The sequence below is a fragment of the Leuciscus leuciscus genome (genome assembly GCF_965113295.1).
Source record: "Leuciscus leuciscus genome assembly, chromosome: 10".
NCBI classification, from domain to species: domain Eukaryota; kingdom Metazoa; phylum Chordata; class Actinopteri; order Cypriniformes; family Leuciscidae; genus Leuciscus; species Leuciscus leuciscus.
Genome location: NC_138734.1, coordinates 4,979,865 through 4,995,118, shown reverse-complemented (window position 1 = coordinate 4,995,118; position 15,254 = coordinate 4,979,865). Strand labels below are relative to the sequence as shown.

At 38.0% G+C, this 15,254-nt stretch overlaps 1 protein-coding gene across 1 annotated transcript in view; it reads right to left on the bottom strand.

The window, feature by feature from the left end:
* Positions 1-529: 529 nt before the first annotated feature.
* The window catches only part of clmpb (CXADR like membrane protein b), an 85,758-nt gene continuing 71,033 nt past the window's right edge, over positions 530-15,254 (bottom strand). Inside the window, exons 4-7 of the mRNA XM_082182264.1 lie at positions 14,021-14,188; positions 11,575-11,697; positions 8,374-8,515; positions 530-7,238 (exon numbers count right to left, since the gene is read on the bottom strand). Coding sequence (XP_082038390.1) covers positions 6,899-7,238; positions 8,374-8,515; positions 11,575-11,697; positions 14,021-14,188 — 773 coding nt within the window. The 3' untranslated portion in view covers positions 530-6,898. The remainder of the gene's footprint in view (positions 7,239-8,373; positions 8,516-11,574; positions 11,698-14,020; positions 14,189-15,254) is intronic.

Sequence of the window (15,254 nt, the reverse complement as noted above, 5' to 3'; positions counted from 1 at the left end):
TTTGGCATGTTTCATTTCATTATGAAAAATTAAATATGCTTACAAATATATTGAACAAATCCTTAATAATATTTCAATAAAGGGTGAAGATTTTCATAGGCTGGACATCACTTTTGGCCACTACTGTATACATTAACAAGCAAATCAAGGCCTTTGACTGATGGTTTAAAAAGTTCCACATCAAAAAATTCTGTGCAGGAAAAGCCACAACAACAATGCAAATATCATCTTCATTTAAATGATAATTTGCTGAATCAAGGATGCATGAAAATGGAGTGTGGGAACATTATCAGTGTCTAATGACATCAACTGTTTCACTCATTTCACTTTGTCTACATAATAGCTCAAATCAAATTATAATATTTTTGAATAATATTTGAATTATGCCTCTTTTGTTTCCAGCATCATTTCCACATGATTGCTTATGAAAAAGGTAAATTCCATCACACATATTCTCTCTCTCTTCATATTTGTTTAAACAAATGCATGTTGTTTGGACTAATCAAATAACGGGCTGCCAAATTGAATATGTCATTGAATATTTTATTTGCAAATGAAGTATTAATAACTCAGAGTCCGTAAAAATATACATTTTTTTTACTTGTAGAGGGACATATTTACAAGAATGGATCTTCTTCAAAATGAACAAACTGGTTTACAAAACTCAAAAGGTGTGCAAGCACAAAGAGAAAGAAAGATCATGAGCATTTTTCCCTTCATTCTCAGCAGACAGGGACTCTCGGGCAAATACAGGCCCAAGTTCCCACATTTACAACGATAAAATGATAACAAAAAAAAACACTCAAGATAACAAAGGAAAGGACAGTAGATGTTAAAAAAAGCAAAGTGAACAAAAAAAGAAAGAAAGAAAGAAAGAAAGAAAGAAAGAAAGAAAGAAAGAAAGAAAGAAAGAAAGAAAGAAAGAAAGAAAGAAAGAAGACAAACTCACAGAGAAGATGTTGGTCATATTTACACTTACATATTCAGCCGAATACAGGTATGAACACAGAAGCAAAGCATTCCCAATATCTGACCTGTAGGCCATAACATGCAATCCCTTTGCTTTTCCAATGGAAAAGAATTCCCTTTTTCCACTCCTCATAGTAACACATACTGCTACAGTTTCTAAGAGGAGTCGAAGGAGCCTTTTTTAGACATCCAACATTATTTTAATAACAACCATGTTGGGTAACAATGATCAGGCTACATAGATAGTCAAGTACGTCTTTTAAATAAGAGTGTTATGTCAAAAAACCTTGACAGTTTTCCTGGCCTGAGCTCCCATTCAAAACTGAATGCCCTCATGCAATGTGAGCAACACTAGAATGCATTGGCGGCTCTGAGATGGTTTCTAAATGCCACATTTAGCAGTGTTGAAATAAAAGCCACTAAAGATTAATTGTCTGAGGAAATAGACCGGTTCTTCTTGTTGGGAGGAGAGGAGGCCCTCAGGAGGGGCCATAAAGGAATAAAAATAACCTTAAGTGCCAAAACATAGGAACGGAACTGCTGGAAAGCAGCTTTCCATCAGGTTTCCCAGTAATATAATGGTCTGATCTTGGCTAGTTTTGGTGCTGTAAAAAAAAAAAAAAAAAAGACCAAAATGACCATAAAACAATGGCTCTGTTCCAAAACCTAGAGAGCTGCCCATGTAGGCAGCATTTTAAAGCATTTAAGGCTGTTTCAAAGGTTCTGAGATACACTTTTTTGGACCAATTCTAAGGCAACATCACCTGAATCCTTATAATGCATTTCAATAAGAAATATATTGATTAATAACTGAAATCTAACTTCTAACTGAGCTTCAGTTTCAGTTAGGATGCTGCTTTAAAGGCCCGTTACCTATGTAGGCAGTAGACAGCAAGGCAGCATTTCATGTATACTTATATTGCAATCACCTTGATGCATTGCAAGAACCAGAGTGAAAAATTCCATCCAAGATGGCAGACAAAGAGTGAAAAATTACTATTAGTAATTAATTTAATACCAAAAATGTATCGATAAAAAGTTCTAATTAAAAACTATTTGTGTGTGCTATCTATTTTTACACTAAGAGTATTGTGTTTTTAGCTTAGCAAAATGCTAACGCCAAACTCTATTGAAATCAAAACATTGTAAATTACTTGTTTCCTCTCTAGACTGTTCCACATGAGTCTTGTGAGGTTGCATTTTAATAAAGTGCAACAGTTGGGTTCTGGAAGTAAAAATCTCATTCATTTTCTCCAAAGGGAAATTTAAATTTAATGATAACTTTTTTTATTTTTTTATCAAGGGATAGTTCACCCAAAAATTCAAATTCTGTCATCATTTACTCACTTTCATGTTGTTCCAAACCTGTATGACTTTCTGTGAGAAATGGCTGTGTTTTTATTATTTTATCAATACAACTGAAGTCAACGGGAACCAAGGCATTTGGTTTCTGACATGAATCAAAATATGTTCCTTTATGTTCCTTTAAGAAAGAAAGTCATACAGTTTGGAACGATAAGTGAATGATGACAGATTTTTCTTTTTTGATTGATCTATACCTTTAACAGGGGAATTTGTCTTAAAAAACTACATTACCCATCACTGTAAAAAAAAATTACATCCCCAAGTCAAAAATTTCAAGTGACTGATAACATCTAAATTTTTCAATTAGTCTGACGTATTATTTCTCATTGAGCCAATGTTAACAGACTATTGCAACAAGAATTGCACTTGGGCCAACTGAAAAATGTAGATGTTATCGGTCACTTGAAATTTTTTATTTGGGAGGGTTAGACATTTTTTACAGTGATGATTCTGTAAAGAAAGCTCCACCAGTCAGAGAATCGCTACAAGAAAATTGCACCAAACAAAAGGTGTGTTCGACTTGAAGCGGCCAATTATACAGACCGATTGGTGTATAACATCAATGTACAGCGAGAGCGATTCGAAAGCATACGGATCATTTTATTTTATCTTCATGCATTTTTATATCAACACTTGAATGTTTAAAAAAAGCAACATTTTGACCAAAAAGCTAAAAAAATCGTGTTTTTTCAAAGACTACAACGTGCATAAGCAATGCTTTTATCGCTTGTTTCAGCTCCTTTTCTGCCTGTGTGTTGATCAGAAGGTTCTGTAGTTTTTAGTAATAGCGTCCCTACCATATAACATGAAAACACGGAAAGCCGTAAAATTCCGTCAATGGCAGGGAAGCATTGTTTCCCATGGGAAAAATACTTCCAGAGCCAAGGCCGCTGAAAGTGTGAGGGCACTGTTGCACTCTATTAAGATGATAACGTTTGAGCCAGCTACCTATATAGGCAGTAGACAGCAAGGCAGCTCGCTAGGTTTTGGAACAGAGCAAATATTTTAGACAAGGAGAGTTACTGCCAACAAAAACCTCCATATTGTGAAGGCCCAAATTGGATGGGTTTCGTCTTGGCCTCTGCTTGAAGGAAAGGGTAGTGTAGAGTCTCAGTAGGGTTTGGACCCACAGAACTCTGCATGTGTTTTCCTTCCAATTCCCATCATTCACTCCTCACACTGCATGACAGCCCATCCATCACACTTACTGACAACAGTTCATCCAGCAACACCGCCTACACCGCCTTGTGGAGAATGTGGCTCTGGAGAGCACGTCTCTATTTATGAGGTCGTGTTAGACTGTGTACACTTGGGAAGAAGTGTTTAGGTGTGTATCAAACACAATTGTTTGGGGAAGGTAACAGGAAGGCGGTGAATTGGCATAGGCAGCACTCGGCTACATTACAGACTCAAATGCAACTGCAACCCAATAAGAATGACGAAGGTTATTCCGCTTGGCACATACACTTGTGAAAACGAAAGTGGCCCGAGAACATTGACACGGGCGTATGAGGACGGAGTGTTGGGTAATTGTGTTGTATGCTCGCTCACGTCTTATGGCTTTACCTGTCTTAGATATATTCTTAAAGTCCATCAATGGCAGATATACAAGTAGCCATTAAGAAGGAAATGATTTTACTTATTAAAGGGAGCTTAGCGGGTCAGGGGCTACAATGACCAATTATTACTCTCTGAAAATGCATAATACCTCATCTACATCTTTATTATGACCTATAACCCCAATCTTCAACAGATAACTTAAAGAATATTGTGTGCGTATATTTATCTGTATGTACAATATAAAACAGCATCATGACTACAGAGTGTACATTATTCGTGTGCGTTTGGACTGCCTCTTTGTGTCAGAATGCTCTTCCTCCACTGACTGGAGCCGTTTTACACATGGCTTCCTGTTTTTTTGTCTGGTACATTGCGAAGGACAAAAGCAATCTCAGGGGAAGAATTCTCTGTGAAGGCACACAAAACAGGCAACTTGTCCATTTCAAATTTCACAAATGAACCAGGCAAGGTCTTCCCAGGGGCTTAGACAACACCGCTAATGGAGAGGGGTTTGACAGCGCTCGGCGGAGGAAGCCGTGGGACGGCTGGCACAAAAAGGCAGCCATCTCGAGACTGTTGTTAGAGGGTCCTAGGAGATTCCTCGGACGGTACCGTGGTGCATACACGAACTAGAAGGAGAGTACCGCAAATGCGCGCACACACGAATTTCACACACACTCTGTACATAACTCCCTGTTATGGCATTCCCTTTCATTTACTTGAAGTCCACAGTACTGTGAGATTATAGTAAAAAGTTACTTGTGCCTCAAATGCTATTATATAGTACCACTGGGTATTCTAGAAAAGAAGGAAAAAATAAATAAAAACCAAAACTATCATTGATTTATACACATTCATAGTATTCGTGACAGATTTTGGTTTCAGTATCATTGGAAATAGAGCTGTATCGAATATACAGCGGACGGTATGTAATACAAACTGAAATTGTCCTTGAAGCGGTGAGGATGACATCTGAAACCAGACTGCAGACTTTCTGTCAGGTACGTACACTCCATGTATATACACAGATGCAAAAATTCATATCAGCGTGTAACAGTGCAGTGTAGTTGACATAGTCACCATGATTTTGCCAAGCAAGACATGTTCCTGGATCAACAGGAACCTGACCTAACCCTAACCCTAACAATAATGTTCAGAATTTTTGTCCTAACCATATCTCTACCCCTAAACCTAACCCTACCCATAAATTATCTCTAAATCAAAGGGAAATGATGGGTGAATAACACTGATGTAGAAGCACCTAACCCTGGTTGTAAGCCTAAACTTGACAAACTATAAAATTGTCTCTCAAATCTGATTGATTGGAAAGTTGCTCCAGGATCAACATCATGATTTTGCCAAGTAAGATGTGTTGCTGGATCAACATTCCTGTCCAAAAACATAATCCTAACCCTACCCCTTAACTTAACCCTAACCATACCCATAACTTGTTCACCAATCATTTCCCTCTGATTTCAGGGATAAGAATGGTGTAGAAGGCCCTAACCCTGGTTGTAAGCCTAAACTTGACATAAACTGTAAACTTCCCCCAAATCTGATTGGCTGATTGGAATGTTGTTCCAGCATCAACAAGGATTTTGATCCAGAAACATGTTCTACTTTGTGAAATCACGTACACCTAGTTGACACACAGAATCAATTGCACCCACGTTGTTTTAACACTCAATTCACTAATCAAGTTATGCAAATCACATAATATTTGCATGCTGTAATTACGCAGATCATTTCTGAGTGGTAGGTTGTGAAGGATACAGCAGACTACTGCAATCTGGCGTACCTAACTGGGAATGTACATACAGCAACTCTAGGCACCTGAAATGGTGATTAAAGTACGCCTGACTGCATGACACTTTGGGATAAAATACTCTTTTCCGTCATTTAATCATCATTTGGTGTCATTTGTAAGAAAATTTGCTTAGACAAAATCTCCTATACATTTCTTTTACCGTCTACTTGCTGTAGACAGTACGGTAATAGCAAAACTTTGTGGCAGGCAAACACAGTAGCATAGATTTTTGGTGAAAAGGAACAATAATCAGCCTAATTTACTTTTGTTTTTGGGTTTGCGGAAAAAAAACAACGAATGACAACGACCATTTAAATACAGTTAAACTGGACAGCGGGTGGTTTTTGTGAAATATAGCACATTAAGGTATAGCGCACCCACTTAGGGAATTGACCCCAGAGTGTGTTCTGCGTTAACTGAACCATTGAAGTCTCTCTATGCCACTACATCAATGACATGCTGTCATCCACTGGAATTTCCATTGAGGCGTCATGTTTTCCAATCACTTCAAGTTTTCTTCTTGTTAATAGATTGTTAAGGTATTAATAAAATTGCCTTTGATTTTGAAGTCTGGGCCACAGTCAATGTGTGCATTGTATTCTGGAAAGAAAATGAATGAGAACTTTGCAAATGAGATGGACAGTTCGTATTCCCAGAGCCGCCCCCATCACTATCAACAGGAACAACAGGTTCTCGGGTAATATCCTCCATTTCTCTTCATATGGGAAGTCGCTGGACCTTCCCCTCCCCATCGTGTTTCATCATCCCAGCCTGCCCATGGTCCTTTGACCTCTCTGATTCAATAAATAAATAAACTGCACTTGGGGAAATCTTTCCACCCCACTGCCTTCAAGAGTTCAAAAAGGGAAACAAATAAAGTAAAAAAAAAAGGGTCAGACTGCACCATGAGATCAAAAGAAGCAGAGAGAACCAAAGAATGAGAATAAAACATTCTTGTTCTTCAGTTCCTGTCTTGTTTTCTTTTAATACTTCAGTAGGGGGCAAGCACTTTGTATTTTCCCTTGTAAATATGCATTCAACTTTTTAGATTTGTGATATATGAGTTTATTTTTACGTACATCCTTTAATTATGTTTTTATTTTATAGGTTTTTTTCCAATCGTAGTTGCAACTTTTGGAAGAGTCACTGTGGGTGTCTTGTACAGAGGCCGGCACCAGGCTGCGTTTCCTTTACTCTCTACACTGTCTGAAAGGCCTTGCTTTGAGCTGGGACCATGACTCCCGCCGGGATGGCCATGCCCACCGGAGGATTTGGGGGTCTGAACTTCGGGGTGGCAGGGGGTTCTGGGGTTTTGGGCACGACCTGCGTGTAGGCCGGGGGAGACTGGGGGAAGCCGTGGGGCTGTCCGTTCTCCTTGAGAGCGGCGACCGCGGGTGGCCGGGGACGTTGGCTTCGGAGAGCGCTGTTGTGCACCATGGACTGTGTAGAGGAGGCACCGGAGCGGGAGCTGCCGGAGCGGGACGAGGAGAGGGAGTTGGGCTTCACCAGCTTAGCTTTTGGAGCTTCTGCGTCCTCTCTAAGAAAGTAATGAAAAAAAAAATAGACATTGTTTGAGAAGTCAATATTAAAATAGAAAATAAAAATAAAAAGCTCAAGTATATCCATTGTAGTCTGAACCTGCCTTAAATATAATCTGGTGTGCGTCTTGAGACAAATAAATGGCAGTGACTTTTTTAAAGATACTGTATGTCAATGCAAGTTTCATTCAGTTAAAACAGCTCAAACATGCATGTTAGTCAGAGACTAGCTTAAAGGTGCAGTGTGTGATTTTTAGCGCATCTAGTGGTGAGGTTGCGAATTTCAACCAACCGAAGGTACGGTGGCCGACAGGAAGTGATGTCGTCGTCTGAGACAGCAGAGAGTAGCCAGTTAAGCAGTGAGGTTTCATTACAAAGATAAATTAAGAAATTATGTTTACTTTATTATTCTGTAAAACTATATGTTATTGCTAATATTATTGTTACTTGTTCATCATTGTGCCAGTGTTTTATTCGCTGACTTTAGCTAGCTTCTTTGCACGAAGAACAATATAGTGACGAAGCGTGCTCTGTAGTAGTTTGTCCGTTTAGGGCCACTGTAGAAACACGGTGGCGCAAAATGGCTATTTCAATGTAAGGGGACCCGTGGTATATGTAGATAGAAATGGCTCATTCTAAGGTAATAAAAACATAACAGTTCATTATGTAAGGTCTTTATACACCACTGAAAACATAGTTATGTATATTATATTGCATTTCTGTCAACAGATCCTCCTAAATATTACAATGCACCTTTAAGCCTTGTCTGTGAAATCAGGGGTAAATGTGCTAAACTTGTTAAACTGGGATACTACTCCAAAACTGAACATAGCAAGAGATCATGATGACATGTGTGAATGTGCACGAGAATGGTCCCCATGTAGAGCTTATGTTTGTTTGTGTGTTCATAATTCAGAGATACAGCCATGGTTTGTGGCTGCATTATTCATGTGAGCAGAAAGAGTAAAGTTCTGTCACTATTGGCCTAAATACAGTAACAGCTGTCTGATGTAGTATTATAAAGATTGACCTGAAGACAATATGAAGTGCATGTTCCATCCTAAACATACTCAAATAGGTAATATTAAGAGTGAAAGTGGAACTATACAAACACAGTCAATACTGAGATCTCACCTGATCTCATTAGGGGTCTCCTCCTCCTCATATTTCTTCTTCTCCTTCTTGCGGAAGACCAGCCAGATGATGAGAATGAGGAGCAGAACGCCGAATGAAACGCCAACCACAGCGCCAGCCACCACACCAATGCCTCGCACATCTAAACACACAGAGGACATTTTTGTCATATTGTCACACGTCATTAAATCATATCGCATTTTCCTCATTCATATGATGACAAGAATTCTAAAATATTTAGATTAGGGTGCAAAAGCCTGAGGACACCAGTGAAATGTTTCAAATTAGTAGAAAAAAATCATTACAAATTATACTATCAGGAAAACAATTTGAGTGGAATTGTTTTTATTTTATTTTAAATGTCACATTTACATAAATCTAATTTTACCCTGGTAAAGGGGTGTTTATAGGCATGATGCAAAGCAGTGAATAATTCGACTTCTAAACTGTGGTAAAATGACTTGTGTCTCAGTTTAAATTTATAATAAAATGAAAAAATAAATAAATAAATTATAATAATCCATACAGCCCTCAACATGTACATCAATAATAAAATGATTTGCTACAACATAAAATGAGCAATCATTATATTCTAAACCTAATTTCAGCTGAATGTCTACAAGCCATTTTACATTTTATCACATATTACATTTACATTGTTACACCATTGCACATGGACGTACATTTTTTGTACACCAACTTGGCTTTCAAAATCTGTATCTGAAAGTAAGGAGCAAATAATATCTGTTTGACATGCAATGCTGTACAAATATTGTAATTAACCAAGAAAATTACATAAGTTATTAGCACTTAATAACTTAATAATATTGCTTCAGTTGGACTAAATCACCCTACACTTAAATAGAGCACTATTTGAGGGGGCAGCTTGTAGTGGTGTCTGAAACCATAGTAGACGTTATCGAGTGCACTCATTGAATCCCACAATGCACCACAATAACAATTGTACAACAGATGTACGCTCAAAGTCTAGAGAATACCCATAATGCACTGTGAGAGTCACGCACCAAATTAATTCCCATGTCAGACCAGAAGATGGCGCCTACAGCTGAATCATCATCATGTGGCTACAGCGTAATATCAAACAGGTATAAATTCCGTTTTAATTGATTATCAAGTTATTTAATTAAAAAGTTTATATTCTATCTTTGTGTTAGTTTCTTTGTTGATGACCTTCTGTTGCCACAGTTTTTGATTTGCCCTCATGTGTCTCACCTGTGTCTTGTTAACTATTTAGCCCCTAGTGTTTCTTTGGTGTATTTACAGCCCTCAGTTTGTGTTTCCAGTAGTCTATTATTATCTACATTTGTTGGCTGTTCCGCTCCTGCTTTTTGGTATCTGACATTTATGGGAATCCTGAGTTTTTGTGTTATTTTAAAATTTTGGATTAATTGAGTTTTTGTGTTATTTTTTAATTTTGGATTAATAATATGTTAATTAATATGTGACTGCTGCACATAAATCCTGCTGCAACAACTGCTGTGACATTGACCAGTCAAATATTAGTACCTTTATCTCAGCAACCCTCCTATAATTGGTTATTTTGCTCAATTAATAAATGAATCATGTCTGACTACTAATAGCACATTTCTACAATGCCAATGGTACCTCAAAACTCTTTTGCATGATTTGCCACTACATTCATGCCACTGGGTGTCAGTGTTTCAGTCTAAGGTGACTGCCATATTGGCCAGCACAACATAAATAAATACTAAGTGCACCACGTATTTTTGTTTGACAAAGAGCTTTTGATTTGTTAATTGTTTAAACATTATATTAGCAGGGGAACCCATATGGTAGTTACACTTTATTAGGGTTCTCATGAGATATTAGTGTTGTCATGAGATATCTTGCGAGTAAAACTGAATAAGTCAGACCCAAATTAAACGTTGCCAGCCACAACTGTAAAACGACTCTTTCACATTTTATTCCCTGTGTTGTGAAAGACTTGCACAAGGACTAAGTGCAGGACAGTTGTCAAGAGTTTATATAACTCTCTCCATCTTCTCCTCTGGTGAACATTAAATTCTTCTGCTTCTTCCAAAACCATTACACACAAACACTGAAGGATGGCTATTTGAGCAAGACCAATGACAAATGGCCACACTCTGGCTTTCTATAGTTCCCAGTGCTCAGTAAAAGAGAGAGAGAGAAAGAGAGGGCAGGTTTGGCTATACTTGTGAGGGCCAAATGCCCTACTTACTGTATATAGTGAACTATTATGACAACCGACTAGTGAGGACTTTTCACTGATCCTCATTAATAAAAGAGGCTTATAAATTGGCCAAAACATGTCTTTTTAATTAAAATCTAGTGTTTTGCACATTTTTTAGATGGCTGGGTTTAGGGGTAGGGGATGGTGATAGAAATTATCATTAATCTGATCAAATAAATGGAAGCATCCAATGCCTTTACTAATACATTGAAAGAAAATATGTGTGTGTGTGTGGTGTGTGTGTGTGTGTGTGTGTGTGTGTGTGTGTGTGTGTGTGTGTGTGAGAGAATGCGTGCATAGAGAATATGGAAAATAGTTTTTTTTTTTTTTAAGACAACAAAACAGAAAAATAATGTATTTTTAAGATAGTAATATTAACTAACTAACTAACTAACAAACTAACTAAATAAATCTAGCCAATATTAAATCTGTCAAAACAATGGAAACAATGGTGTCATACCAATAATAATAGTATTTTATTTGACAGTATATTATTTTAAAAATATATATTAAAGTGTTCATGACATGAGAAATCAACTTTGCCTTAATCTTTTGACATATACTGTAAGAGGTCTTTGTACTTTTAATATAGCCTAATATCTAGATTTATATGCCATGTGAAGCAATGCATGTTTGTGAAATTTCATTATATTTTAATATAGTGGTGTGCTGTGGAATTTTGTACTTATCTAAATTGTGCCGTGGCAAAAAATTAAAATAAAAAAAAAGGGTTGGGAAACACTGATTTAAACTGCATGAGTCAAAACAATAAAAGCAATGGTGTCATACCCATGATGCCCATAATAAACAAATACAAGCTCTCTGCAGTGTGGAAACAGCCTCCATCCATCACACTGAGGCTGTAGCTCCAGCTAAAAGCCTCACCACCGACTGATCCGAGATCAGAGTATCATAACATCCGCACTAATTACACCCAGGGCACAGGCTGACCTCAGAGCAGAACTCACATTGCATTGTGACCTCGATGATACAGTTCTCCTCTCCTACATCGTTGCTGGCGGTGCACTTGTAGACCCCGGAGCTGTCCTGCGTCAAGTTCCTCAAGGTCACGATCTCTGGGTTCTTCAGATCTGAAATCAGGAAAACATACTTATATACCTGTACATATATAAGCTGAGGTACAACTACAGTCTATCAGGTAATTAGGCAGACGTGTTGGCAATTGTACATTGTAAATTTCTTCAGTTACACAGCCAGAGTATATGACAATTATTCAGTACATGAACAGCAAATAATGTCCTCTCTCTGATTAGAAAAAGGAATGTGAACATTTTGAATATTATATAATATAACATTTAAAAAAATCCTATTTAGACACTATTTCGTATTTTATCTTTAACACAAGTAAAAAACACAAAAAACTGTAAAACTGAATTATTTAACTTTATTACTTGATTTTCCTTTACATAATTATAATGTTGTACACTATGTCCACTAAGACAAAAACGGACAATTGTAACAGACTTCTTGTATTCAATTCAGTATATATATTTTATTATAAGTCTATTAATTGTAACATTTATTTTTGCCACATACAGTATAACAGATACATCAAAAGATTAGATTAATAAAAGAAAATGTTATAAAAGAAAAAATAGAGTGAATGATTCATCCATGCATATGTTTGATTTTTTTTTTTTTTTTTTTTTGACCTTGTCATTTTTAATCAAAATCTTCCAGTGAAAAATGATTATGCTGGACTTCTCCAATCATTTAATCCACTAAAACCCCACCCCTTTCCTACAATTGACTGCACATTCAGTTCTGCCTCCATCCAATCTACAACTGATGCTCAAGTCCACACCCGACATTATTTTCTTTTTAAATCCATTTCATTCAGATGAGCGTCACTATACAAAGAAAAAAATCAGCTGCTACTTCTGTTACATTGTGACTTTAAAGGGATACAATTGCCACCAGTCTCCCCAACTTCCCAAGTAGAATTAGAAATTGGTGTTTATGTCATATTTTGCAAGTTTTCTTGTGTATTGTGTTATGTGCATTGCTCAAGGACACAATGCTGATGAAGCAGGATTATAGTATGAGCAGCTCTCCAGTTCCAGACTCATCCTGAACCTACAAAACAGTGCTAGCAGTGTTACCCGTCTTTTACGACTTCCTTTACTACACTACTTTACAGGTTTCAATCAAACAGAGTGTTTTAATCAGAGAAGGAAGTGAGAGCAAACCCAGTAAAGTGTGTGCGTTTATGTGAATGAATTAGTGTTTGTGTGTGTCAGGGTGATTCATGGTTCTGCTGGAGCTCCAGTAGATGAGATGAACAGTAAATGTTTCCCTGTAGCCTGTGAGGAAGCGCTCGTGTCTTGAGACCCGAGGAACCGCGTTTGCATCTTCAACCGAGGCGCGTTTGTCAGCCAGAGTGATTTGAGTCGCCTGGATCATTTACACATCCAGGATGCAATGCCTCCTCTTTCATCCCCCCCATTCCAGTCCCCTCATCCCTCTTGTGATCCACGATCTGCAGTGAATTCAGGAGTGGTGGAATGTTTATCGGCCAAGGAAAGCTTATTAGAGTGAGCAGGTGGTCATTGATGAGGGTGGCTAATTGTAGAGCTCGGGCGAAGGCACGGTTCATCTCTCCTGCAGCACTGACTGCATACGGCTAAATAGATTGTAAAACAATATGGGGCTCTGATGATCTGGTGTCAGCAGGAGAAACTGTTCTGGAAAAGATGCATTACTCTGTCCCATCTGCAAAGCCACATTACACTCGAATTTGTGTAGTTCTTGCACTTTCGCTAAGTTGTTTTGTTTTCCCAAGCAGAAACCAATGAGATCGAATTCTAACAACAGCCAAAGGCTGTCAAACATCGTTTTCTGAATTTTGTAATGTAGTCTGACTATGTTTAGCATTAGAGGTGTGTTTAGCATAAGAGACTTCTTTCCAAAAACATAGCAATAAGTTAAAAAAAATTGTACTTTTGAACACAAGTAAATCTATTTTGAAGGCATGTGTGACTGCAGATCAGTTGAATTCAGTTTGCAGTGTAGGCTATAGTCTTCTGCTTGTGTTGTAAATATATGGCTAAATCTCTACCGGTTGACACATTTCACATTGTATATCATCATACCGCACAACCCTATCATGCATATTGTGGGCTAATATCCCTAGAGCTGTTGAAATCTGTTATAATTCCACACGCAGCATCTGGGAGTCAACATTCACAGGTTTAATCTGCTACAATCAGCACTTCTGTGGAAGAACTAGGCGATGCATTTGTCAAAGTGTGTGAGATTCATGGCATCAGATCTTTGAAAGACATTTAAGACTATTATTTGAGACAGTTAGCAGCAAGTAACTGTACAAACCCCTTTCTGTCCAGAGTAAGGTACGATATGCTGGTTTGCGGGACGTTTGGGTGTTTGACTCACCGATGAGGGCGAGGGGAGGCAGTTTTCCCACACTCTTGCCTTTATCCAGCACTCTCTCCCATTTGTACTGAATGGGGTCAGATCCGTCTGAAGACTTACAGCTCAGTTTCACATCGCTGCCCTCCAGAAGCCGGCCCTCCATCCAGCAGCGGGGTTTAGAGGGCTTCACTGTAGACGAGGAAACACAAATGTGTGTTAATGTTAACTAATCAGTCATTTAATGTTATCCAAAGCAGTGTACTATAGAAACAAGCTCCAGATTCACGTATCAACCTCTGTGGGGTTTGAACCAACTACCTTTCAGTTACCAGCCCAGGTTTTTGGTGATGGGTCACACCACCTAGTGGTTAAATGACAGGCATCCAGAAAAATGGTTGTGCTTTTAAATCAGAGATGGTACATTTTTAGCACAAAACATGAAACAAAGATTTTTTCTTGTAATAAGTGATCTCTCTCTCTCTCTCTCTCTGTATGTTTGTCTATATATATTAATCTGTATGGATGTGTTCTAACTATCTATATCGATATTGTTTGACACTTTGAAGCAGTATTTTGAATTTACATATGATACTAAAACTTGCGAACTCAGCACACTGCCTATTTTTTTGCAGGAAAATCAATATCAAAGAGGCAATCCATCACAATTGTGACATTTGGGGAGGCAAGGGTCAGGATTTGGGCAAAGGTCAGGATTTGTTGTCCTGTGCACTGACTGGCTTGATCTCCCCTATGACCTAACGCAGCAGATCTGAGTACACACTGAAGCCAAATCAAACACAACACTGCCTCACAACAGTTACCAAGTGACCTCAGACCAGTCCCACTGGTCTCCCGCTTACCGCAGCACTGCTCTAAACTGTTCTGGGGTCTGTGAGATGAGCCTGTCCAGAGGGATCTGTCTGGAGGCTGAATGACTGTTTGGGAGACAGCCTGTAGACCTCTGTGGCCCTTTCTGGCCCTATCCTGACCCAGGCTATAAACACACAAACACATCAGACGGATGCAGGAACCGAGCCAGCTATCAAACACTCTATACATTTGTGCAGAGTTAGTGCCATTTTCTACCATGGCATTCTTTTAAAAATGTAAACATTATCTATTTTTAGAAAAAAAATAAAATAAATCAACTTAGAGAATTTTTTTTTTTTAAATTTAAACAAAGAAAAGTTATGACAAAAACAACAAATAAATATGAAATTCACGTTCATTCGTTACTCAAGCTGTTGTGCTGATA